Genomic DNA, 27,663 nt, shown 5'->3' with positions numbered 1-27,663 from the left:
CAGAGCCAAGCTTTGCACACATTTGTAGCAAGTAAAGAGGGAGTGGGAGTAAGACCTCAGCCTTCCAGCTGCCCAAATCCTGTATTAGGCTGGCAGCATTAGTGGGAATTTCAAAGGAACTCCAGCAAGTGAGATATGCTGCTGAGGCTATGTGCATGTACAGACTCTTACAAGACAAATCTTGGAAACCCAAAGTTGAGCTCCCAGAAAAAGCTCTCAGGGCTATGACTACTCACCTTCCTGTGAAGGTGATAAATTGAAAAAAGCAACAGTCAGCTCCACCTTGATTACTGAAGCTCTGTTTCTTTATTGTTAGAGCAAGCAACATCTCATCTATACTCTAAGACAGGCAGTCTGCACTGTCCTATTCACTCATGGCTTTGCTGGCCCTCATTTCTCATTGTTTGGAACAATTTCTCCTCTTTACTTGTTTAGGAGCATCTTGGACAAAGCCACAAACTCAAACCACACTGTGTATGCACAGAACCTAGCAGGAATACCCAACTGATATTTATGGCTACTTCATAAAGAGAAGAGATGCAACAGTCCTCTGTAACAAAAGTGCAGACTGGCTTGGGCTGAAATTCAGAAAAGTAACAGAAAACCACAGACCACTGAGCAGAAACCTGCCTTTAATCCATGAAACTTTCCCAGAAATGTGTTCCTTTTTCAGCTTCCAATGGCATGAAAAGGAGGTGGTCTGGAGGAGACATATTTCAGCATGGGTGCAGTTTTCAAGCTAGCCCATCACTGTATGCACATTTATTTGATAGCAAATAGAGACTAGCTCCTGGAGAAAGGGGCAATGAAGTTGTGGACTAGAACATCAAGAGTAGATGGAAAACAAAGATTATTTGTCTTGTTTGCTGCAAGGAAAACCAGAGTGATCACATGCTGAAGTTTATATGAGAGAATCTGTTGCAGAATGGACCTTTGGTTATCAATCTCACGCAGAATCATTGTGGTGTCACTCTCTGTCACACTTCATCATTTCTGAACTGTCACGACCCTATTCAGCTCTCCTCCTCAGCTGCTTCACTTCACACACTCTTTAACTGCACCTTACAGTGTGATGATCCCTCATCAGCACTCTCTAGTGACCTGATTTAATCTGTTTCAAGGTCTTCTGCCTATGATTCCTTTTTCCACCATTTCTCTTCAATGTTTTTGTTCCTTAACTCAGTCACAGAGTGGGAAGCACCATGCCCCTGTAGATGCGGCCTGCAGCCTTCCCTACTGAACCCATGGCCACACCACACTGGAGCTCAGAAGAAATTCTAGAAGAATTCAATTCTTCTAGAGATCACTTGAAAAGGCACATAGATTCAAAAGCCCATCCTTCCTCCCCCCAAGCCAATTCCCTCTCCAGTCATAGCAACTAAGGGAGAGTCAGCAAGCACCTTAATTATGGCTGGATTGTGTTGAGTATTTCACAATATATAACTACATTCTAAAATCAGGAACAACAGTTAAAGATCAAAGTAAGTCAGAAGGAGCTTGACTGAACTTCTGGTGCTATTTATAAACTGTCCTTTGCAATACTGCCTGCTTGGAGCACCTCATTTGCCTTCCCTGCCTGGGAAACACCAGGGGGAAGGAACCTTTCTGTCTCCAGCTAGGGGTATGCATCCCATTTGCTCTGCAGATGGAAAGTACACCTCAGGCAGCCCTGCCTGCTACAGGAAAATGAGCATAACTATACTCATCTTTACTGGTTCTTACACACAGATAGGAACACACCTCACAAGGGACCTATTTTTTTTAGCCAGAGCACAGGATGCAGCAGACTGTGCTGCTGCAGCAGAGCATCATGTTGCAGGGAAAGGAGGTGATTGCATACTTCCTCCTTGTATTTTAGGACCTCTCAACTAATTTACCTATTGTGTCTGATACCAGAGCAGTAATTTAAATTCTCTGTCTCAGTCCAACCACTTGCATTTTCATCCTGTCTCAATCAGGAACACTGAAATAGTCCACAGGTACTGACTCGACTGTGTGCAGCACTATATAGGACAATAGCTGGATACAGTTCAACATTTGTGTGATCAACACTGGATTTACTGTCACAGGCTGCTCTGCTATTTGCTCCTAGAACAGCCCAGGATAACACTCAAGTGAAATCTTCTTTCAAAGCCCTAGGACTCTAATACACTCTTGCCACAGGTCCTTTCCCTCACATTAAATGCTCTTTTCCTTTGAACGCACATTTTTCTTAAAATGCATTTCATATTTTTAAATCTCTTTCCAAGTCATCCAGAAATGTTAACAGTGAAGTGATGTCTTCTTACTCAGGTTTAATATCAAGACTCCAAGAAAGATGTTCTGTCCAACAGTCCTACAAATAGGTTTAGGATGCAACTGATGGCAAACTGAGGGCTTTCAAAGTCACAAAAATGCACAATGAACTCCCACAATGCGGTTATGGAACTGGGTGCCCAGCTACTCCAAGTAGCCTTGATACCAACCTCCCTGATAAGTAAAAATCTATCCCTCCTTTCTTCAGTTGTCTGCTCTTGTGTACTCTCAAGTACCTATTAACCTATCTTTCTTTAAGCTTTAAGAAACTGTTGCAGCTGTTTTTAGGAACATCTAAGCCAAGAATGGAAAAACAACATGAAAATATCAGTGCAGGCTGTTTTGGGTTTGGTTGTTTGGGTTTGTTTTTTTTTAATTATTCCTGTAAACACTGATACACTGGATTTTCTGGCACAACTCAAGTGTTACAGAATCATTAAGTCTTGTGCTTAAGCACAGGTGCTTCTCATTGTTAGACTACCTGCCCACTGGTAGAAACAGGGTTAGGGGCTGGCATTCATATTATCAAGGGTTAAGTCTTGAATCAGGTTTTTTTTCAGTGCATGTAGAGTTAATGACGTATGTCCATGTCAAGAATCATTGCAGAAACACTATGTGCCAGAATTTCAATCTCACGTTTTCAGACAACAGCAAAGGTTGTATAAAGAGAAATATGAGAAATCAGAGTATGAGAAAAAACCAGCTGCTACTAATTTGCACCACACCTGTAGAGCCTTTGGCACAGACCAAGACTCAACACTGTGCCCTCTGCACAAATCCTGTCAAAAGGTGGTAGTCATGCCTGAGAGCCCCATATCAGAAATGTGGGGGAGGAGGGACAGAGATGTAAACAAGGACACCATGCCATGCACAGAAGATAAAAGGGAAACAGTACCATAATTGGGACCAATTTCTAATTTTCTCCCTTGTCATTTTTTAGCAGTGAAAAGCAAGTATATCTGACAGCTACATGTTTGGTAACAGTCTGGAGAGGGGAAAGCAAAGACTGCAGACCCTAAGCTGGTGGCAAGAATTCCAGGAAGAGGTGAGTCAAAGCACGAGTAATTCTCAGTAGAGAGTGGGGGAGGAGATTATCTGGCATTCTCTAGTTACTGAAACCATGGAGGTGGATAAAAGCATCCAGTGAGAGATAAAAAGAGGCAGGAAGGGTATATCCCAAAGGACAGCTGCAAGATGAACCAGATCAACAAGTATCTTGGCTTAAAAATGCAGAAGAAAGCAGGGACATGGGAGCAATCAGTCATAGAGACAGCCTGTAAAGACTCTGGGCTATCAGATTCCAGGCTGGGAGAGAGTAAACAGAAAGAATAAAAAATAGCAGTATAAAACGAGGGGACTATTAAAAGGCAGGGCAGTCAAACACATAAAAGAGAGAAAAGAGAAACCTGGAATCCTGTGTGGTACAGGACAGTATCCAGATCTGATTAAGCAGCATGCATACTCTGTGGCTGTTCATTTAAGAGTTAAAAACTTTACAAGGGCGGAAAATTTATTAACAACAAGAACAACAAAGAAACAAAACAAAACAAACAATAAAAACCCCAAACAAAAAAACCAACAAAAATTTCAAACCCCAAAACCACCAAAAAACCATCACAAAACCAAGAACAACAACAAACCAACAAACCAAACACCCCCAATCCCAACAACAAAACCCAAAAACAAACAAAACCCAAAGCCTAACCAAATAAAATCCCTTTTCCAAACTAGCTCATGGAAGAGAAAAGCAAACTGTTGGGAAGGAGAGAAAAAGCCTAGCTCACTCTTGGTTATAGCTCCACCTACCATTCCTGCTTCATAATTGCCTACAAACCCACCTCCCTCCAATGGCTGCTCAGCTAGGTAAAAGCATGCATTACTTGTTGATGGCTTGTCCAGCTGGAGTGTGTTCTACCTCGTACCCTTCTCTCCTCAAAACATCAATCACTGTGTTGTTGCCCATGAAGTGACCTGCAGTTAAAAGAAAAATTACATCAGAACCCACCAACCACATGGAAAGAAGGAACAAAGTCCTTCCTCATCACAGGAGGCATGCCACACTCAAGGCTAGCAGAGCCTTTGTCACTCCCCATCAACATGAACCAGAAACCTAGGCTCTCTAATGAGTGACTGCTGAACTCTCGCAAGGTCACTTCAATTACTACATTCTGCCTTTCTAAAATGCAGATGTGATTGCAATTACTCTGGTCCTACAGGCTTTTGTATAACAGGCTGCCCAGGGAGGTGGTGGAGTCACCATCCCTGGAAGTGTTTAAGGAAAACTGAACGTGTCAGTGCCATAATTTAGTTAGCATGGTGGTGATTGGTCAAAGGTTGGACTTTATAATCTCAGAGGTCTTTTTCAACCTGACTCTGTCACTATCAGGCCATTGTGGATTACTCGAGGGAGTAAGAGATGAAATTCAGACACCCCTGTTCAAGAGCAGCAGAGAGTCTACCACTGGTGGTGATGCAAAGAAGGCCAGAATCCAGCCACATTTTAACAAATCTAGCACCATAAAGACACAGAGCTGTTGCTCAATATCACTAATAATTTTTAAATTATTAAGAATCATCCATCTGCAAAGAACAGAAATCACTCTGAAATCCAAGGACTTACATCAACCTCTTTCATTTCTTCATTGGATGCCACTGGAGACAGAAACTCAGCCATGTTGATAAAAGGACTTATTTTTAGAAAGACTTAGATAGTTTTGCCCTGTTTCTGTGATTTACACCTCCACGCCATTCTCAGACAGATGTGGTAGCTGGTAAGATTGTAGTTTGGCATCATAGTGAATAAATGACTACTCAAAGGCTGCAGGAGCTTTCCTGACTGGATGCTCTGCTCACAGAATGTCTTCTACCATCACTCTAACGTCATCACACCAGGCTGCTGAGAAGCAGAAGAAAGAGAGAACAAAGAGAGAAGAAAGGCCTTGCACTCTCCATCATAGATCCAGTTTTCATAAAACACTTCTTCATTTAACAGCCTACATAAATTAAAATTTGCCTTTGGCAAATTACTGATTACTCATCTGCTGGATTCTGTAGATATACACAGTGCTAAAACTGATGAATAACTCCAGAATAACTGTTTTCTGATAATACTGTTCATAAATACATGGCAATAGAACCAACAGAATGATTCTAGTAGCCAGGGAGAGCAAGAAGTTATAAAGAGAATTCTAACAGTGCTGAGAATATCTGCAGATTAAACATAAGGCGTTCATGATTTTACATTCCAAAAGGGGTTGAATGAATTGGAGCACAAAAATTCCAGTTTCTCACACCACAACAGCAAAGTGCTTATGATGCACCAGCTTAAGGCATGAGTTGGATGATACCATTCGAGCACAACATAAACTTTCCCCTAGAGCCTAACAGCATAAACCAATGTAGTTCAAATGAAACCTTTTAACTGAACACTGCAATGGACACCCATTGGGTACCATATTTTCTCACACAGTCATTGGATTTTGTCCCACCTCCTCAGATCAGATTTTGTCTTCAGAAGGAGTAAAGCTTATGTACCATTATGCTGACCTAACCTAATACTGTTGGTATCTGCTGCTTCCCGATAGCTCAGCTCCAGAGACAGATATCCAAGAATTCCCACATGTCAGCAGAAAAGACCAGCTGCAGCAGGGAATGACTGTAATTAAATATTGTAATTGAGTAAAATTAGCTACTGTAAAACAAACATTAGGTATATAAGATACAAGACCTAGTTTCTGTCTCTCAGCTTCAACACAGAGGAGAGGTATGTGCAAAGAGAAGGGGAGAGGGATTCATTCCTCCTCCCCTACTTCCACACAGGAGAGGAAGGGGTGTTTCCAAAGGGTGATCCATTTCTTGCAAATGACAGGTAGGTAGGACAACTTGGACTTGTAGAGAAGCACCTCTCAAACTGACAAGGATAGGGGCAGTGTATATTCCAAGTTCAGATGAGGCATTCACCTCATGCAGGCAATGACGCATGAGCCAAATCCCATCTTCAGAAGTGAAAAGCAGTGCCAAGTCCCTGAACTCATATTTTCCTAATCCAAATCTTTCAGGAGGAAAGGAAAAAGGCGTAAAGATAAGCAGTCCATAGGGCAGCTGGTACGGTCTTAAAGTAATTTTCCTTGAGACAGTTTAAGAGCTTACAGTCTCATGCATTTCAAGAGTGAGCTACTGAATAGCTGCTCAAGCCACACCATTAAACACACCACTCCTCCATCAATCTCCAGTCATCCTTGCTCAGAGTAGTGATTTAGAGTGGAATGTAGGAAATCACTGCAGCACATGGATGAATTCCATTTCCATCAGTCAACCTGCTTGAGCATTTTTCTGTGGCTAGGCTCTTTATTTTTAATTTAATGTAATGCAGTCATAAGAATATATTTTTATCACAATTATCTGTACATACTTTCACAGAGTGGCTATGCTCATTGTTGCCAAGGCAATGAGTTATGTCTGCATGTGAGAGAAAAATGATGTGCTAATACTGTGCAAAAGAGAACAGACCAACTGAATAAATGTATGTAAAACAAGTGCATACAAATACAAACTGGCACGTGATATTAGATTGCTCACAAGACATGATTAATCAGGAGCCACTCAGGCAAGGTACATAAAGGGTTAGGTGATGCAGTATTCACTATTCAAAAGGTGGGCCTTTTGTGTTCCATGAGACAAAGCTTGTTTCTGGCCCAGAGGATCTACAGGTTCAACTGAGTGAGACACAAAATTTAAGAAGGCAGAAGGGTGAGGGTTTGAGGCACAGGACCCCACCAGGAGCCTCTCTAGAGTCAGAGCTTTTGACTCATTACTGGGGACCACCACAAAAAGCACTCAGTGGTATATGAGATTTCAGATTTCCAAAAACGGTAAGAAACACGAGACAGATTCACTCTCCAAGGTTTAAGATCAAGCAGCTATTTCTCCAAGACAGACTTAGATGATAAGTCACGTGAGAGGGAGCAGACCTCTTTCACCTGTTCTCTGTTTTAGCCTAACACACTTGAATGCTCCCCAAAAGAAAGGCCCTGGGCCCTGTCCCATCAGAAAGCCTGCTCTTTTCTTTCTGTACATAGCTGTGCATTATCCTCACACCACTAGGTGAAGAGATGCCTCCAAGGGGTCAATTTACTCTGGCAGGGGGTGGAGAGTCATGAATCTTTATTCTTCTGTGTTCAACCTCAAAGAGAAACTAAGAAGCTGTTGTGTGGACCAGCTCAGCCATGCACTCTACTGGAGAGTAAATAAGACCCAGGCCTTTAATCTGCACTGAAAGGAGATGGCATGCAGGGACCACAACAGGCAATATGCTCAAAGAACAACGCAGTTTGACCAATGTGCACTTGCAGACTTTACCACGCATTGTGTGCTTCTGACCTTCCTCGGTAGCCCCACCCAATCCTGCAGAACACAGGCTGCTACTACTGCCCTGAAACCTGGGTCCCCTGCTTGCGGCTTTTACTGTCAGCCACGCAGAGCTGCTTCTGTAACCGTGCCAGTTCACTAAGTTTTCAACTAGATGACTGTGGGCTTCAGCAGAGACTGTGGAACCCAAATTTGAGCCATTGTGGGTCTGAAATATTTCTGCAAAAGGAACTAGGAAATATTGGAAAACAAAGGTCCTGTTTCTGTTACTAAATTTCAATTTTTCATAGAAACCAAGTCTGTAAGACTTGTGAAAACTATACTCCTCTCTGAAATAAAATCAACTATTCCAAGCTGATAAATAAAGTTATTTGACCTCTTAGAGTCATTCAAAAGGAAACCCCCAAGTATACATGATTCTGTGTTTTCTTTAGTAGAAAGATGGCACTTCCCATCCGCCCCAAAAGCATGTCAAGACCTCACCATTTACAAACATCCCAAGACAATGAATCACTGGACATACATGTAAAGACACCAAACTGTTTGTTAGGAAACCTGATCTTGACTGCTGACTTCCAAGATGTTGTGGGAACAACTAAAGCAGAGAACTATAGCACTGCAATCACAAAACGGCACAAATTAGTCCAGCCACTGGGGACATCATAAAACTGGATGTTTATTTGGACTGCAAGCGCTCAAATGGACTTTTGGTGCCAGAGACTCTATGGGTCACTGAAACAAATACTTTCAAGAAAGTGTTAGAGGTATGGATCTTAAAATTATTTAGAAACTTCCTGGAAATGCCTATGGCAATTATCATCTGCTTTCATTCTTCCTAGCTTTGCCTTTAACATAAACACAGTTATACTTTTAAAATACAGACCAGGACACAGAACTCTGAGTAATTTTAACCCAGCTAGTACAGTTGCGGAGGAAAAAAGCTAGACAAAGTATTCATTATGTTCCAGAGAGAAAGAAGGAAAGCAGCTGATGTGATCAACTGAATTACAGATCATTTTCCTTCATACACATGCTTTCTGCACGCACTTCTCAAGAGGAAGACACTGTTTCCAAGCACGAGCACGATGCACCCAGTTTAGCAAGCTTACACTTCACTTCTCCCAGAATCAGGAGGAGGGAATTTTGCAGTTACATTAAATAATCCAAGCAACATATGGAAAACTGGGATCAGTCATAAGTGGCTGGCATTCCAGATCTGCCATTTAAGTGTATCAAATGCAAAACTCGTAATACTAAATCCAGTACATTCCTGCTTTTCACAGTATTTCCAAGTCCAGAAATTTTCCAAGTTTCCAAGTTCTGTAGCAGAACAGAAACCAAAGGACAAAGAGCATCGTACTGTCACAAATTTAATACTGCAGGGAGAAGGAAATGACAAAGATTGGAGGGGTTAAGGCGGCACCAGTGATGCTGTAAATCAACTTAAAGAATCTCTGAATTCACATTAGGTGTAGGAGCATAAGGATTTTGCATTAAAATACTTCTGTAGGCTTGCAGATCAAATCCCACAAAAACAGCCTTCCCATGCCCTCCTGTATTTTTCAGACTGCAGACCTCCGAACAAAATCCTTCCTGTGATTACCTACAAGATGAAATACTAATGAAATATTACTCCATAAACTTTGAACCCAATGTTTTATCCTACTGACACCACAATAAGTGTCCATCCACAAAAAGTTGATTTCCTGGAAATCTTTTACTAGTACAAAACCTTAGTGGATCATACCTCACTACTCTCAAACCAAATAGAAAAATCTGGTTGGCACAATAGCAGAACAGTGGTGTTCCCTATGCCTAAGAAAGTACTTTCCCTAGACGTGAAAAGACTTAAAGGAAGTGCCTCAAACTGGAATTCACTCAGGAAGGAAAAATATAACCTATTTCTTCAAAAGTGATTTAGTTTGCTAATCAACTTATATATGTAACTTCTCAAAGGAGTAGATGTTGTGCAAGCAGCCTTGCAAAACATGGGAAAAATGGTCTAATGCCATGGAAAAGAAACATGTGGAGTTACAATCTGCACAAATCAAAATGAAGGCATTTTTCTTGTGAAAGATAAGAAGATACTCATCTACCTGTTTCTGTGGAAAAACAGGTCTCTTAAATGTACGACATGAGTACTTTTTATCCTGGGGAATTCCCATTTTTACCCTTGGGCAAAGTCAAACATCCTGACAATCTTCAAAAACTGAACCTGAAAAAGCTTTCTCACTGATTATAAGACCAAATTTATGACTAAATTAAAACAAAAGGAAAGTCTACATGCCCATATTGGTTGTTTTGCAAAAAAATAAGTGAAACGGCTCACATTGAGGCAGGCTTAGCTACTGGGTATCCATTTGCTAAGGGTTTTCCACTGACAAAGCCTTAGGTTACCAGACAGGAAGACCCTTATGGATGTGACTATGCTAGCAGCCATCACTATGTTAGCATCAAGGGAAGGAATTACCAATCTCTTATCTGAGATACAGTACTCACAGCCACCTCTGCCACTGGACCTGCTCCTATTGCACTCCACTCCTTCCTTTCTAGCAAAAAAAGTTACGAAGGACTTGAAATTCCCCTAGCTCAAAACACACATTACATGATGAAAGTTTTCCTACTTTAGCTGACCAGTAAAGGCAGTAATGAGTAAACCCAGAACTGATAAGAAGACTGTCAGCACCTGAACAGAAACAGCACAGTTTTTTGGCCTGGCTGATTTTGACAGCTGCACTAATATATCAGAACAGAGGTTACTGCCTCTAATGGAGAAATGCAAAGCTCTCTTCATTTCAGTGTCAGGGATGTCAGGAGTAGTGCCCTTCATGTGAACCCTGGGGCGCTGGATGTGGGTCCTGCCTCCACACAACATTATCTTTCCCCTTCAGGGGTTGTTATTCTAATAAACCCTGTCATTAGCATTCTGAAGACTCAATGAGGCTACTAAGGAAAACAGTCTCAAAGCTGCTGGGTTGTATGTGGCATTCTCAGATTACAGAGGTACAGGCACACCTTCAGGCACTCAGCTTTTCCTCCCACCCAAGGAAGTTAAAATGCTATTGCATTCCAGAGACAGAAGCATGCAGGCAATCGGCAGGCTCTTTGAGCCCAGGGAGAAGTGACGTGACCCCACAAGACTCATTTAATCTGTTTTTAAAATCTATTTTTTCACTATGTTGCCTTCCTGCCCCTCCCCCCAGCTTTTTTTTGACCTCTTCCAGGATCCACAAATATTCACCTTCTTAAGGATTTTTCATGAACTTACTCATTAAACATTTCAAATCTTTTACGTGAGGCATAGGTAAATCTACATTTCCTGTGCAACCCACATCTCCAATTCCAAATGTACTGATGGCAGCTTCAAATTTTCCATGGTAGATTCTGTATTCCCATCAAATTTCAAAGGGGTATCTCATTTCCTTGGGCAACTTTCTTATTCTCATGGCAGAGAGAATGTTTTATGGGTATAAATACCCATACAAGCTGGACAGAGACTGCACTGGTCTTAGCACTGTTGACTGCTTTTTAAGTTCACTGCTGACAGGTCCCTTCTCCATCTTTTCTTGCTCAGAGACAATAAATCTTGCTCCTCTTGCATAATTTCGCATCTAAAAATTCCAGATTCCAAAAAATGTCAAGAAGTAAGACTGAACAGCTCTACACGGAAATAGTACCACCTAACACACTACTCAGATTCAGCACAATTACACTTTCTCATGGAATTTTTATTTTGTTTTTCTTTTCATTTTCTTTTGGCTTTTTATGACATAAGGATTGATGGAAAAGGGTTAGACATGCCTATGGATCCAACGCATGTGGCAGCTAAGGCTGACACAAAACTGAACTCTCACATCACAAGGATTGCCTCAAAACCTCGAGAAGATGAAGGAAGCCATTTGGTAGACTACAGCACACTGAGGGTAACCATTGGTAGTGACATATTCTGTCTGGGAAAAAAAACAGTCAGTCCCTTGAGGTTTGACTCCATACAGTCTGACTAATGTCAAATAAACACATGTGTTATTTCCTTTAGTAGTTAGAAGAAATGGTACCTGAAGAAGTTCTCACCAACATCCTTTTTTCCTTTGTGTTAATGGTGGCTTACCAACATCCACTACACTTTAAAGCCTCAGAATGATGTGTTTTTCAGGAGCAACAAGGAAAAAGAACTCTTAAGAGAAAAAGGAATTTTCCAGTGTGGTCAAGATTAGGAGGAGCAGCTTCTGAGGTTGTCAAATCAGCCAGCCTGTCTCACTGAAGTCAGTAATTTCTTCCATAGGGATATAAGGAATCTTAGATCCCTCTGTACTTCTTATTCATGAACTGACACTTTGGAGTTTCTTAACTGTTCAAAGAGGCAGGAGAGACTAGAGGGAATTTAAACTTGGCTCCTAGAAACCTGGCATCACCACAGGTCTTGTCTGTCAAAATAAAGTCAAGATCTCAAGCTACCAAGTATGCCTCCCTCTACATAATAAAAAACCCAACAGGTTTTTTTTTCTCTCTGTTCTTCAGCCCCTTCAACAGAAACCATAAGTAAGCTAAAGGAATGAAACAGAATAAAATTACCATGCTGAAGAAAAATCCATCTAGAGTTGAATCTGGTTAGAAATCAATAGGAACATGGAATGCCTCTACTGGCACATCAGCAGTAAAATGTAAACTAGATAAATATAGTCTAAGCACTGAAGGGGGCACTGATGACAAAGAATGCAGAAAAGGCCAAGTACTAAATGTCTTTGTTACTTTATTTAGTGCTCAAACCAACCTTCAGGAATCTCAGGTTCCTACGACTATGGGGAAAGTCCAGGGAAAAGCAAGTTCACTATGGGTGGAGAAGGATCAGGTTAAAGAACATTTAAATAGAGCCATGTTCAATTCTCTATAGGATACATCCAGAGAAACTTTCTGAGCTTGCTTAGAGGCCACTCGCAATTACCTTCAAAAGATCATGGCAAGTGAGGAAGGTCCCTGAGGACCAAAAGAAAGCAAGTATAATTCTCGTCTTCATGAAGGGCATGACGAAGGACCTGGGGAATTAACTGCCCAGCCACACCTCTGTTTCTGGGGGAGGTGGTAGGGCAAATTAGCCTGCAAACTATTTCCAAATGTGTCAGGGATAAGCAGATGTTTGGAAGAGGATTTATTGATTTATGGATTCATTATGGATTTATGATGAAGTCAAACACGGTTCATAAAGTTCAGCAAATCAAAGGTGCAGCAAATCTTCACCTGGGCAGGAATAGCTCCAGGCACCATGATAGGCTGAGCATCAGCTGGCTGAAAGACTAGTTCGGCAGAAAAAGATGTGGTGTCTCGGCGGTCATCAAGCAGGCCTTAAGCCAGCTATGTGTCCTTGTGGCAAAGGCACCCAGTGGCCTCCTGGGCTGTGTGAGAAGAAGTGTTCCCAGCAGATGGAGGGGAATGATCCTTCTCTGCTCCTCAGCCCTGGTAACATACATCTGGGTCCATCCAGCGTGTAGCTCTGAGCTTCCCAGTTCAGAAGAGATGAGGACATACTGGAAAGAGTGATGCAAAGGACCAAAAGGATGGTGAAACAATCAGAACATACGTCATACTAGGAGAGGCTGAGACTATTCCACCTGGACAAGAGAAGGCTTGGGGGTCGTAACTTAGGCATAAATAGGAGGTTGCAAAATAGACAGAGCACAACTCTTCACAGTAATGGTGTCCCATGAAATGATAAGCGGCAATGGACAAAAACTGATATACAGGAAGTCCCACTTAAACATAAGAAAAAGCATCTTTAGTGATTAAACACTAGAAGAGATTACCCAGAATGATTCTGGAGTCTTCATCCTTGCCCATACTCCAGTCCTAGGAAAACTGCACTTTCTATATGATCCTGCTCTGAGCAGAGGGATGAATCAGAGAATTTTCAGAGGTCTCTGCCAGTATCAACTATCCCTGGACTCTGGGAAGGTTTAGCCAGCATGCAGCACCCTTGTAAAACCTGGACAAGTGGTAAAACTCTCCACAGTACAAGAGGACAATGCAGTTCTCACTGTGTCAGTGTTCCCTAGCTGTCCTAGACAAACCAGAAACCTACGGCATTACCTGGCTGGCTGGAATCATGTGCCATCACCTACAGAGGCTTAGCATCCAGCCAGTCCACTACTGGCAACAGGGAGTAGGCCTGGCTTGTAACCCTTGTGGCACCATACATAAAGGCCTGTCCACAATTAAGACAAATCTTTACTGAACATAGTGGAACGCTGCTGGCATTGCCAACTCTCTTTTCCCATGCTTTCTTCTAATTCCCTCAAAGAGACTTGTTTTGGCTTGAAACTTCCCTTGTTTGCACTCTGGCCAGAAGCGAAGTGGTTTGGATGTTTTCAGCAAAATCAGTTATTTTTTTAGTTCTCCACTTTGGTGCAAATTACTTCCAAACAAAAATAGTTCCAGACATGAGCTCTGACCATGAAGCATTTTTGACCGAATATATGGAGAGTTTGCCTGATTGATTTTTGAAAAGGCAAAAAATGTGCTGAATCTAATGATCAAATTGATTATGGCCCAAATTACCACATGTAATTCCATGTAATTCCATTTCATATAGCCATGCAGCTATATCATGACCTGAAAAGACAGAAGACTTCTTTTGCACTATGTATTACACATCTCTAAATCCTATCAATCCAGCTAAAATATAAAATAAATCAGCATTTTCTGATTTTCCTCCATTTGAAATAGAAATACTAAGAGTAGTTTAAATAATAGGGACAAGGTATATGTAATTCCACCGTCACCCACAAACCATGATGTTGTTTGCATATGATTTGTGATAAAAGTGTTTTTTTCAATGGTGTTTCATTTATGGAAAAATTGAGCCTTTCTTTCAAAAAGCCTAGCTGTTTTAAAAATAAATACAGGGTGAAAAAATGTGGAAAGAAAACAACTGAAAGTCTTCTCTCCTAGCTAGGAGACCCTTAAATATCCTACTACCATTTTAACACAACATTGTCCTGCAGTTTATAAGCAGAAGATACATTCTTCACTGGTGGTCAGAAGAGGGCAAACCACTACGCAGTCATGATTGATTTCTATTCCTATAGCCTTTTCTTTTTTTTTCCTCTTTCCCTACTACTCATTCTAATCTGCCTTGTATGAGCACTTTCCTGGAACCTTTTCACAGTAATTAGCAGCAGTACAATTCCAAGCAATGCTCTAAAAACCGATCACAAGATATTTGTTCATCTTCACTGCTTGCTGGCATAAAAATAACTCTTCCACATAATTATCTATCACATACAGCAATCTGCATATGCAAAAGGCTGAATTAGCTGGCTGGAAAACAATGAAAGACTGCATTCATAATTGCAATTTGCACCCAGCAAACCTTAGAATTCTGTAGAAATTTATCTGTTTTCTGCAGTATATCCTGTGTGCTACTTCTCGTTTAGATGCTTAACAAGAAACAATAGATGCTTAATAAGAAACAAATGAAACAAACAAAACAGATAAACAAAAACCCACCAAAAACCCTCATGCAGTCAAACAAGGGTGTAATCAAGAATTGTGCTGCTAAATGTGGGAGGCTGGCACTATCCTTTGAACAGAACTATTTGGAAGAGCAGATGAGAACAGAGGACAGACTGGTATCAAAGCCAGAGAGTAATTAGAGACAATTTCACAATCAGTCCCAAGTCCCCAGAAAAGACAGGGAAGCTGTCTGTGTTCAAAAGCATGATGGAAAAGCATGAGAAGAGCACGCTGGGTGCTTGAAGATCAAGCCATGTACACATAAGCCAAAGATCAAGGGTGTTCATTTAGGCACAAGGCTCCTGGGAGTGATGCAGTATGGAAATATTGGCAATCAGAACACAGAAAGGGGGGAACTGGGAAAATAAAAGGAAAAAGAAAAGCAAGATTCCAGGAAGCCTGGGAAAGGATTTCAGTACTGTCGTGAAAGCTGAGAACAAGAAAGCTGAGAAATTAAGAAGGACGGGTATCTATCCTGGTCCTGCAGTGCTTCTGGACTCTGGGGCAGTGCTGTGCACACCAATGACAATGAAGACAGTCTGGGGCAGAAGGACAGGAATAGAAAGAAATTGATGGGAGGGGAAACAAGTGACACAAAACCATCTAAAGAAATGTGATTCGCAGCTGCCAGGATTCAGAGTGTGTGCAAGGAGGGGAAGAAGCTCTCTCCCCTCAAAGGATCTTGCTCTTGGGAGATGTCACAGCAACACGTACGTCTGCTTACATAGGCTGCTCACCACTCCAGCTGTGAGGCAGTAACCTAAGCCCAAATATCTGGCCTCCTGACAGAAGAGTGGCTGCCCGCAATACACGCTACTTGGACCTGTGGCTGCCTTATGCTTTCATCAGAAACATCAGTGCAGCAAGTTCAAATGTGCTCAGAATTTCAGCAGTGGAGTGCAGCAACACCCAGGTCTTAGCCGACAGAAAGACATGACCAGAATCTACACAACCACGGCCTGCTTCACTGTTCTTTGTGACAGTGAGTTGCACAGAGCAGTGATACTGCAGGAAAACAGCAGGTTACAATCTTCATACACATCTGAATAAACATGGTCAGCCATCTTTCCTTCCTGACGTCCTGGCTCACACACTGGGCCCTTGTTATGCTAAGTTTGTAACCACAACCCGCTGCTGCAAGTACAGAAATTCTCACAGACTCTGAATACAAATGCTTTTAGTATTTAAGTCAATATTTTCCTTGCCTTGTCTAGATCTTTCATCCTCACTTAAGCAGTATGCACTGAGCCTGAAAAACCACACATGAATACTGACTGACACCAGTCTCAGTTTTCCCCCTTTCCCAAAGGCCATATGGCTCATGGCAGAGGGGATGTGATACTTCTCTGGGAATTAGCACATGTCTTTTCTAACACTGACCCTAACTTCTTCCTTTCCTTGGAGCTAGAACAAAGGATGGGAGTCATGGCAAAACAATCACGTTCGTACCCTCCATCCAGCCCTAGTCTGAAGTGTAGATCCTAACCTTACTGACTTGGATGAGCTGCTGGATGTGCCTGTAGAGTCCTGCTGACTGCTAAGGGGCAGAAAATGGAATAGGTTTTCCCCCAAATGGGCCCACTGCACTGCTTCAAAATAGTAGCAGGCACAACTTCCTTGTTGCACTGCCTGCACAGTGAAAGAGGTAAGGAGCTGCTGTGCCTTGCTTCTTCCACTGCATTTATTGAGTCCCTTAGATTCACACAATTTGGCTCATACCTCCTTTGAACACGTCCTTGAAAGGTTAATTCAAGCACTGGTGCAGCCTCAGATGTGCTGCCTTTCATCTCAGCTCCCTATTCCTCCTTTCCTCTTGCATTGGTTGCCCAGGCAATAAACACACGTGCATGTCTGTTTCTCCTGTGCATGCACTGTAGTTGGCTCAGTATCTTTACGTCTGCATACAACAAATATGTCTGTAATTAACAGATATTGCAGCAAGCACATGCACTGTGAGCTCTTTGCACACTGAAGAAAAACAGTCTCCTACACTGAGAAGGTTTTCCTGCTAGGGTACAACTCAGGGAAAACTGAGTTCCGTGTCCACCATGATAAAAATACTGACCCCTCTTTAAACTGAGGCAAGCATTTGCAAAATGCTGCTAAAGAACACAGGAGGGATGAGTTCAATTGAATGGCACCACAGTCACATACCAGCTCCAAATGCAAAGAAGAAACTCTTGTCTGGGTGCTCTTCCAGCAGGTCCTTCACCCTCCTGCCCATTCGCTCATTTCGTTTGTAGATGAGCTCCTGTCGGAAGTAGCTGTCTATTTCTTGGGCAGTAATGCGTTCATGGGCTGGAAGTGTAGCATTAATGAAATTTGGGACCTGAGGTAGAAAAAAACAGTCTTCATAAAAGGGTAATTTATTTCACAGCCAGCCATCATGCACAGGCATTTTTGCTCCACACAGAGTACAGCAAATCTGCCTCATCTCTCAAGGCATAGCCAGTAACGCAAAAGCCAAAGCAAGCTAAAACAATTTGCAGCAAACTTCCAATGATGCATGGTGTTTAATTTCTCTCAATTTATCATTCCATAACCTAGCCAGATGGACGTCTTTTGATTCAAAGCCAACAAATACTATCATTTTGCAACATTGAAGATCCTAAATCCCGACTGCTCAGTTGAAGAAAGTATTTTCTCCTGCCTTTAGCTACATACCTCTTTCTTAAACTGTCACAGGTATGACATAACTATAATGATAATTACGCTCTTCTAAGAGAATTTGACTGGTATTGGAGCCCTCAGGCTGCCAAAGAACAACTGTGCAATTTGAAGTACTTAAAAAAAAATTCCTAAACTTTAAAAGGGCCAGATTTTGTCAGGAAAGAACATGTTACCACCTCCAGTTGCCCTGTCCTGACTGTATCTTTTAAAATGCTGGCTTCCTCCCCTGGGGCCCCCAAGGACAGCTGTGGCTGCACACTACACTGACCTCTTGCCAGAGAAGACAAAATGTGGGTCTGCAATTGTTGCAGCAATCCTGGCTTCTTGACAAGTAGCTTTAGGCACTCAGTTATGGGGATGGTTAACTAAAGGGCCTGCAAGTGGTGATTTCTGGAGAGTAGAGCCACTAATAAGCCAGGCGCTTTCCCTTGCAAGGCTGCAGCAGATGAAGAGAATTTGGAGCCACTCAAAGACTATTACAGAATATTTCCAAAGGGTAGTTAGCCTCCAGGTAGTCATCCACTGGGCAAGCACAGAGTCAAATGCAACTTACTGAGAAGTTCTGCTTAAAACATAAACTGACAGTGTTGCAAACTATCCGTATCCAGCTCTGCTGCCAAGGAGAGTGCCCTGAGGTGGAGCCCTCACATTAAATAGAGGACAGTTGTTCCCTTGGCAACATGCATGTCTCAGAAAGAGCTGCTCTCCCCAAGGACCTAGGGGCAGTGTCCACAGTCTGTAATACCTCCACAGGATAGTGATTCAGCATGTGCATCCTCTTAAAATGCTGGTTTCCTCTGAGAAATCCTTAGAAACCTGTGCATGGGACGCATGGTGTAAAAGCTAGGTGGTATTAATGACCAGGACGCCTGCAGCTGCAGGAGGGTGAGTGCGTGGGACAGGAGGGCGGCAGCACACGCGCAAAGCTCGGCACCAGAGGAGCAAGGGTTGACTCTGCAGCTCCGCAGCACTGCACTGCATGTACCAAAAGGCCAAACAAAATGGTTATTCAGCACAAAAAGCTCAGGTATCAACACCTGCCTTTGCAGCACTCCAAGGACAGAGCCCGTGTTTTCACTGATGTGCACAAATTGCCAGCAATACCTCACAGAGAAGAACAGAGAGGCCTGACGTCTCGGCCTGAGGTTAGTTAATCTAACAGCCCAAATGGGCCAAATTGGTCCCTGCTGGGCATTTTCTCATGGTTTAAAGATCAGTGTTGCATTCCACTGTGTTGCTTAGGAAACCATCTCCATAAACCAAAGTCTGTGAGGTCTCAGAAGGTCTCTTTTCCTTCACATTCAGTCTAAATCTAACTTTTCTGTTCTCTGGGTCTTGTCCACAGCATACAATCATACTGATAGGGACATTAAAAATCTCATGTAACTTGCCCAGCCTTACACAAGCGTCCAAGTCACGAGTGCATTTCTCTGTTCCTATTCACACAGGAGAGACTGCTGTTGCTCTCTGTTGGTGTTAAATTTGCTCATACCTAAGCTAGCTTAATTCCACAGGATCCCTAAGAAAGTAAATGATTAACTCACAGAGCTTTGATGCTCAAGAGAACACGGCACTCATCCAAAGGGGAAAGCCAGGTGCGCCCTTGCTGCTTGTGTGCAAGAGAGGGGTTGAAGTGGTGCTGCCTTCTGGAATAGAAGGCTGAAGAAAGCAGATGTGCCAGGGAGCCAGCAACACGCCCCTGGCCCTCACCCAGAAAGGGCCTGCCTCAGGAGAGAGGAGCATACATGTTGCAGGGGTTAGCACTATAGGGAGATGTGTGTAGTGCAAGGGCTGCAGTGGCAAGACTCACTTGAGAAGTGTCATGGTTGAAGATGATGGAGCTGAGGTCCCCACAGCTGTAATGCTTGATAAGGTCTTCTGTCGTATAGGGGATCTGGAAACTGCCTGCTCGGAGGCTCTCCTGCTGCAAGAGAGTCTGATTCAAAGCAAAGACCACCTGAGGGAGGGGGAGAAGGGAGGAAAAGACAGAGTTCCTGGTAAGTTCTCTTTTCATCCCATGAGGTCCCAGACACACAGCCACCTGCTGATAGCTCTCTGAAGCTGCTCCTGCTCTGAGCCTGCCAGTCTAGACATCACCAAACCATGCCTCCTACAGCTCCACAGGTACTCACACCTTGGATCCTGGCTGCTCAGAGGGAATGGACTCACCACATTTAACTGAATGGGGTTTTGCCTGTGACTTGATTAACATAGGTGACACCAAGGGGCAGGCTGAAGCAGGGGCAATCTTGCTCCCTTAGTTAGTTTGCCTGACCACCACAGAGCCCCAGGGCCTGAAAGGTGACAGGCTCATATCCCGTAGCTCCTCAGCCACCTACCTAAATTAGGCATGGCTTCTCCTTGTTTGCCTTTCCTTCCTCATCTGCAAGAATGGTTACAGGCTGTTGTTTCCTGCTTTGTGTCTCCTCTCAGACAGTGCATCTATTTCGAGTAGGAAAGGCTCTCTGGAGCAGGCCAGGGAAGAGTGGTGGCTGCTGGGGCATGTGGGAAGCTGCTCTCCCTGCAGCTGCTCAGCACTTTGACTCTCACAGCTGATTGCCTCTGCAGGCAGGGTGCTGCCAGCATTTCTTCCTCCTCAGCCTTTCCCTTTGCCTCAAGGAAAACTATCTGGCTGCCACAGCTCCTACCCACAGGGACCCTTCTGTTGCCCATAAAGAGAGAAGATCAGAGAAGACCAGCCTCCAGATGTGGCTGCCTCCCCACCTCCAGCACAGCAGGGCTCTCCCAAGGCAGTGGCCTCAGGGCCTGACCCAGACACTGGCTTTGATTGATGGAACTGTGCCCTGCCTCGGGCAATGCACAGCCCATGAGGATGGCAGCCGCTGGAAAGGGACAAGAGAGCACTTTGGACCAACACTTGTCTCTGAAGCCAAACAGACGCAGCATCTCTGCACCTCCGGTTAGCTGCTCCAGCCACTGCAGACAGCGGCCACTAACCCCCAGAAATGCAGGAAGCCAAGGAAAGACCTGGGGTAGAAACTCCCCAGGCTGAACATGGGATGCCTGTGGGCACCTCTGATGAGGCATGGATCTGTGTAGTCCCCTGGGCAAGCAGCAGTCCTCTGTCAGCACCTGGCAAGTAAAACACTACCATCCCTTCTGAGCACATCTCCTCATGCTTGTACTCATGCTACCACTTGTGGTTTTCACACTAAAACTGGACAACTGTAACAAGCTTTCCAACTACCTACTGGTTTATTATTTTGTTTTCAAAGGAAGTAAGCTTAGATATACTGCTTTTAATTTTTTCAAAAATTATTCATGTGAGTGTTATTTTCTAAGCTCTGGTTACTCTCTGTGTAATTAACTCCTCCTGGACATTTGCCTCAAACACCATCAAAGGCACCCTGGACCTGAAAGTATTTGCCAGTACTATGAAACTCACACATGAGTAAGCATACTCAATGTGCTGAGACTATGTGAACCAAATTTTGGGATTACTGAGCAGATGTGGAAACAGGTGCAACTTCCCTCCCCCAGCACAACCATCTGTCTTCTACAGAAAGGTACACATTCCACCAGACTTGAAATCATGCTGTCCCCACTACACCTAGACTTACCTCTTTGGATCCAAATCACTGGGTATGTAACCCAGCACAAAAGCACATAACATAGCTTTAATTCTGGGAGGGTGAATAGCAACATTCACTCACATCTCATGTTTGTAAATTCACTTTGTTGGTACAAACTGCACTCAACTAAAATGGTAACTCCATGCAGACACTCAGGCAAGTTACATCAAACTAAGCAGTGGCTATCTTGCAAAGGACCTCTGTTAGATTTTACATTAAATAGAAAAAAACAAATTGAAACCACTTTATGTCTCAACAAAGGTTTGCATGCGGGCTGGGGTTTATCACACTCCAAAGTCATCATTTTCCATTTGTTTGACTTCAGAGAACTCCTAGTGGATGCTAATGACCAGACAACATTCACCGAGAGACAAGCCAAATCCATGCTGGAAATATGGGATTTCTACAGCCATGACTGCTAGGTCATGCCAGGAAAATGTATGTACAATCAGCCAGCCCAGCTGAAAGCACTTCCATGGGAATGGCCTATTTTTAAGCTATTGGACACCATCTGCTTGATTATTTATCATTAAAGCAGTATGTCCTTTTCCAGACTTTGAAACAATGACCAGACAGTCCCTGTTCAGACAGCAGTCAGGAAGAGTAACAGCCTCCTGAGCTGGTCAGGTAGCTCTGCCTCAATGTAGACTAAGCACATCAAAGAGGCTTTGCAATCTTTACTGTTTGATTTTCATCCAAGCACAAACCAGCAGAGGGTAACTGGCTTCTGGGGAGAAAACACCAGCCTGCTGGGTGAGACGTGAGAAAAAAGACAATCTTCCTCTCTCTGCTGTACCCCTGCAGCCTGTACTCCTGCTGTCACTTGCTCTGCATGCTACCCTCAGGTCCATACAGACTTCTTCCCTCCCCTTGCAAGGTGCTTCAGGTGAAATACATTGAGACTTGCCTTCAAACAGATTGGGACTGGAGTGCAGCAGCCAGGCCAAGCCACACACTCCTTCCTGTGAGTACACAGTAAACTGCAAAGAGCTACACAAATCTGCCCCAAAAGCACAGCATAAATTTCAATGACAGTAGTGATAGAGGATCACTGCACAGATTTCACAGGAATAGAACAACTCTCCCCCGTTTCCTCCGTATCTCTAATCTTACTGCTGGTATGACAAAAAGCTGCCCCAGCTTTGGCAGCTCTGTGGCCCTTGCTAAGAGTACACCTTCCTGGCTGGAGGTGTGAGAGTTGATTCTGGACATAGGAAGAAATTTGAGGATGGCAGCAGCTGAAGGGCTTGCATGCCCAAATGGGAAAGCACAAAAGACACTTTACAATGAGGCTATTCATGTTTCATCTTGAACAACTAAGTGTCCCAGCTCACTGCTCAAGACTCCTACATCCCATCCTAACCACAACTGCCTGGGGACAGAGCATCCAGCAGCCTGCCTTGGACTCCATGGCCATGTTGGTGGTTTGTGTAGCAATGCACTGGCTGGTTTTCTTTGTCATGGAGGACTACAGACTGTTCCCTGACAGCTCGGACTTCCCCACAAGAAACATCCTTCCCCACTCAGACCTGCATCCTATCACTGCACAGAGGAGATGAGGGAGAATTCACTCAAGAACCACCTGAAGTCCCCCATCTAGAGAGTGGGCCTCCACCTTGGTGCTGTGAGGGACAGAGGTGGTCTCCGCTCCTTTGAGGACGGCAGCAGCAGCTCAAGTCTTCTGCACCAGAAGCAGGGAAAGTCGAGATACAACAAAGAGGTAGAAATCAAGAGACCATCAATGTCCTTGAAAATTAGCCCTCCCTAATGAGTTACAGTAATTCATGCACCAGACTTTGCACAGGTGGAGTACAGGAAATTCTATTGTCAAAGCCACTCTCCACATCAGCTGGTCTGGAGAGCACACTGGCATCTACTGCAGGAGGGATGATGGCACACCTACTGAAGAATTACACAGGATTACAATTTGCCATCAGCCTGAGTGTACAGCCTCTCAAAGCAATGGGATAGTTCCTCTCAGTTCCTCTATCACTCCTACCTTCTTGGGGGAATTTAAACTCCTCAGTAGAAAGAGAAGGGAATGTGGGGATAAAGGGGCAGGAAGTTTTTGCGATATCAGATGTTGCTTAAAGCTCTGCCCTGGTGAGAAGGTTATCTTCAGTAAATAGTAAAGGATAAACATTGTCAGGGTCTCAAGAAAAGGGAAGATTCCTGAACCTGCTGTTCTTAAAGGATTTAATTTACTGAGATGGGTCTTGCTCAGAAGTTGATAACTCATTATCTGTCATTACTTCTCAAAGAAAACATCAGACTAGGTGCAAAGTGATGCTTAAAGAAGACCACAGCCATCAAATTCCGCAAATTGGATCTCAGTTTTGTTTGCCAGATGTGAAAAGCTGAAGAAAGTCAACAGTGCATGAGAAGCAGGGAGCAGATCAGCAGCTGGTCTGAAACTGCTGTATTTGCTAGACACAAATATTGTTTACCTTCCGAAATCCCCATTCGATCCTGCAGTCCTTTCACTCCTAATAATTCCAAGCAGCTAAGAAAACAGCAAATATGGAAAGGTTAAAAAGAAATTTTCAATTTTGCTTAGAAATCAAACCCAAGAATTTGGGTAGATCTGAGCTCCTCTAGCAGGTGGTACAGAAAGTGTGCATCTGTCCTGCAGGTATTGCTTGCATTACACTATTTTCTGTTTCCAAGATCTTTCCTATTGGAATCCACAAAAATCACTCTACATTCATCCTCCTTGCAAAACTATTCTTCCTTATTTCACACACCCCTTCCAGCAATTCTATCCTACTCTGCTCCATTAAGTGTATTCATACTAGCATCAAAGCATCTTCTGAAAAGATGTATTCGGAGAACAAAAGTAACAAGTTTATTAGAAAGGGATTTTTTATCTTTCACCTCCCATTTTCACTGTGATCTCTGTTTTCCCCCAACCCTCTCCCTTTTTGTACTGTGGAAAAAATCGATTAAGCTCTCTAGGATACATATTGCTGCAAACCTCATTCTCCTCCCGGAGATTTCTTCAGCTGTCAGGAGACACTTGTCCCTTTTGCTAGCATTGTTGGAGCGGCCTGCTAGGCTAAGGGGATGGGGAAAAGGGAGTTAGAGCCTGGCAGATGCCTTTTTTGTCAAAGACAAAAGACCCCCTGCCATCCTCTCCACTTTTCAGTACTTTCATCCACATTGGATCAAAGCGCTATTCTGCATATGAAAGGAATCTGGCATTATTCGCCTCAAATTAGCCTATCGCCATCCTGCTAGCCTCCAAGTCCTCCCAACAAAAGCGCTCACATCTGTTCCATCATTTGCCTCATCTTCGGGGTTTTTTTCTTTCTGCTCTCAGTTTTTGAGGGCCATTCAGCCCCTTGAATTATAGTCTGGGGAGCATCTTCCTTGCTCCGGGATCGCTCAGCCGGACAATTTGCTTTTAATTGTCTTAAGGAATCATAGGCTGCTTTTGGGTCCTTCCCAGAGACTAACTGCATCCATTACAGCTTCCATTCAGCTTCTTCAGCCAATTCTTTCTCTTTTTCTCCTCCTTCTCAAAAGCATGTTTCTCTCCTTGCTCTTCACCTGGAGGAGACCATTGCTTCTCTGGGCCAATGAACACTATTGCCCCAAATCAAAGCAGGCCTTAAATCAAAAGCATCATGACTATCAAAGTCAATAATCCTCCTTTGTCATGGTAATGATCCAGGAGGCCAAGTGTTGAGAAGAAAGCAGGATTTCTTGCTCCAGTGTGATGCAGCTCCTTAGAAGTCTGTTGAGCCTTCAACAGAAAGCTGGGACTGGCAATGCCAGAGCCTGGAAGCCTGAACCCACCTACCCTGAGATGCTCCTGCACACACAGGCAGGAGAAGTCTGATTTTGGCCTGGGCCAAAAATGGCAAAAGGAGGTTTAACCCACCATCTGCAGCCTTCAGGGCAGTCTAAGTCACTTTCAGAGCTGTTGCTTTAGTGAAAAAAGAGAAAAAAATGAGGCAAATTCTCAAACTTGGACCACTTCTGTGAGAAAGATTGGATTGAAGCCACTGACAGAGACAAGTTATATGAGGGACCCACCCAGCAGACAAGAGACAAAACAGTAGAAGTCAATGAAACAAAAGGAAATGGAAACTACTGTAGGTTACTAATGAGTTACACATTTCCCCTGGGCTTTGTGTTATTTATATTTTGGGGTTTTTCCCTCAAAGCCAGCACTGCAAGTAGAGGGAGCACTTTTGCTCCCTAGCAGGATCATCCAAGTCACTTAGAGGACATGCAGCTTGCCTCAAGTCAGACAAAATTATGCTGACCCAGGTAAAGGCAGTGAGGGATTTGATCTGTTTCTGCTGACAACTCACACTAACACTTATGCCAAATTCTTGCAGTGTGTTTTACCAGGACCAAACAGAAGACACTGAAAGTTTTCAGTTGTTATCTGGAACTTAAATGGGAATGCACAAACCAACCCTTTTTCAACTAGGAGCTATAAAAACAAGGTTTTAGAAGCAATTAATGAATTTTTCATTCTCTTCTTATTGCAGAAGGCTGGTTGATAATGTTGAATCAAAGGAACAGTACTTACAGCACTGCTGGAAGAAGTGTACTTACAGTACACAAAAGTATTACATTTACTTGTAATTGACTGCACTAAAACATAGCCTTTTGTCTGAGTAATTTACATTGATTTACAGCATAAAATGTAATTTTTACATTTTGACTGACTGCAGCAGAAATAAACACCCCATTATGTGCTGAATGTAGAGTAAGACCAGCAGTGGTAGAGGTTGTTCTCATTTCTCAGGATGGCTTGTAATTCACGTCTGGACACCTCCAAGACCTTTCTGGAACTTGCTCCCATCTTTCTATAGGGTAATTATGTGGTTGTGAACCTGGGGCTGCGCTTGTCCTGAGAACTCTCCATCTGAGCTTGTTGGGATTCCTCCCTGTCCTGCAGGAATGTCCTAAGACTTCACAAAACACATTCTCGTATAGAAAATCCTTGAGCTGGTGATCCATATTTGTACATTGCTAGATAAGGAATAAACTTTTTTTTTTTTAATTCCATCTTTGTTAAAGACTTTGTAAATGTTGGCGAAGTTTGTTTCCAAAACCTTCACATATCAAATCTTCACCAGAAATGTTTTTACTTTAAGAAACAGAACTAGGGACAAGCCCTTTGTATAATTTCAGGTTTCTACAGTCCTGAAGCAAAGTTGAAGGCAAAAAAAATCTCCCTCTATTTTCAATCTACTACATTTAGAATTCCTACCTATCTCCTACTCAGCATTTTTTCAGTTACCAGTGTCCAGCTTCAAAATCATTTGGAACAATGACCAAAAGGAAATACTAATTTAATCCTGATTTCTCTTAGAATATATTCACTTTCCAATTTACAGAACTGTCTAACCAATACACTAGTAGCAATCATTTCTCTTTTTTGCTCAATACTTACTTCACAAGACACTTAACAGAACCATCTCAAGATTGCATTAAAGAAAAACCAAGCTGAAAAGCAAAAAAACTGAAACTAGGGTTTCCTGGGCTGAGACTAGCTATATTTTTAAAATTCAGCATCTGCAACTGATGTTTTAGTTAGCATTTGTTTGTTTGTCTGTTTATTTTAGATAGTCTTCCACTGAAATAGCTGCTTTGATCCACTTTCTCCCCCGCCCTTTCCTCTGGATAGTCTTAAATGTAGTTGAAACAAAACTAAAATAGTGAGGTTAATAAAACAGGCTTACTTTTTCACACTTTACACAGGAAAATTCACTTAGAAAGGAAACAGTTTGGCTTTCCAACTGTGGAAGTCACACAAAAAAATGTAGAAATGATGACACCTCACTGCATTTGTGACTGTAAGGAGTCAGCTAGTAAAACTGCTGAAGACTGTCTGTCTTTCACAGCTTCATCTCAAACATTTAGAGGCACTTTTTGTCTTCCTGACCCACAATTACAGAAACTAAACAAACTTGGCAGTAATACCCTGGGATTTATTGGCCATGTTTTTTCATTCAGTGCTCATAGATGGCCTTTGGAGTGCTACTAGACGAAAGAAAAATTCTTACAAGTCCCTACTTGCCTTCATTATTTTTTTTATTTGTCCTCTCTACTACTGGCCATGTGTAGCTTAGGAAGTTTGGAAGATTGCTTCCAGAAGTAACATGCCTTAGAAATTTAGAATACTGAACATATTCTCACCAGCGCTTGTACACCTTTTCTCTGGTGGAATGGAATAATTCAGAACATGTATTTTTAATTGGCTGGAATGCTT

General features: G+C 42.9%; 1 protein-coding gene across 4 annotated transcripts in view; it reads right to left on the bottom strand.

Moving 5' to 3' along the window:
• TRABD2A (TraB domain containing 2A) overlaps positions 1–27,663 on the bottom strand; it is a 78,327-nt gene that overhangs the window by 6,843 nt on the left and 43,821 nt on the right. For 2 of the 4 annotated variants that reach the window (XM_063422889.1, XM_063422888.1), the window contains 3 exons: positions 19,649–19,795; positions 17,323–17,497; positions 4,176–4,266 (listed from right to left, as the gene is read on the bottom strand). In XM_063422889.1, coding sequence (XP_063278959.1) covers positions 4,176–4,266; positions 17,323–17,497; positions 19,649–19,795 — 413 coding nt within the window. The remainder of the gene's footprint in view (positions 1–4,175; positions 4,267–17,322; positions 17,498–19,648; positions 19,796–27,663) is intronic. The other 2 variants (XM_063422890.1, XM_063422891.1) reach the window with 2 other exon arrangements.

This window comes from Prinia subflava, chromosome Z (genome assembly GCF_021018805.1).
Source record: "Prinia subflava isolate CZ2003 ecotype Zambia chromosome Z, Cam_Psub_1.2, whole genome shotgun sequence".
Classification (NCBI taxonomy): domain Eukaryota; kingdom Metazoa; phylum Chordata; class Aves; order Passeriformes; family Cisticolidae; genus Prinia; species Prinia subflava.
This window is presented reverse-complemented; position numbering and strand designations above follow the sequence as displayed.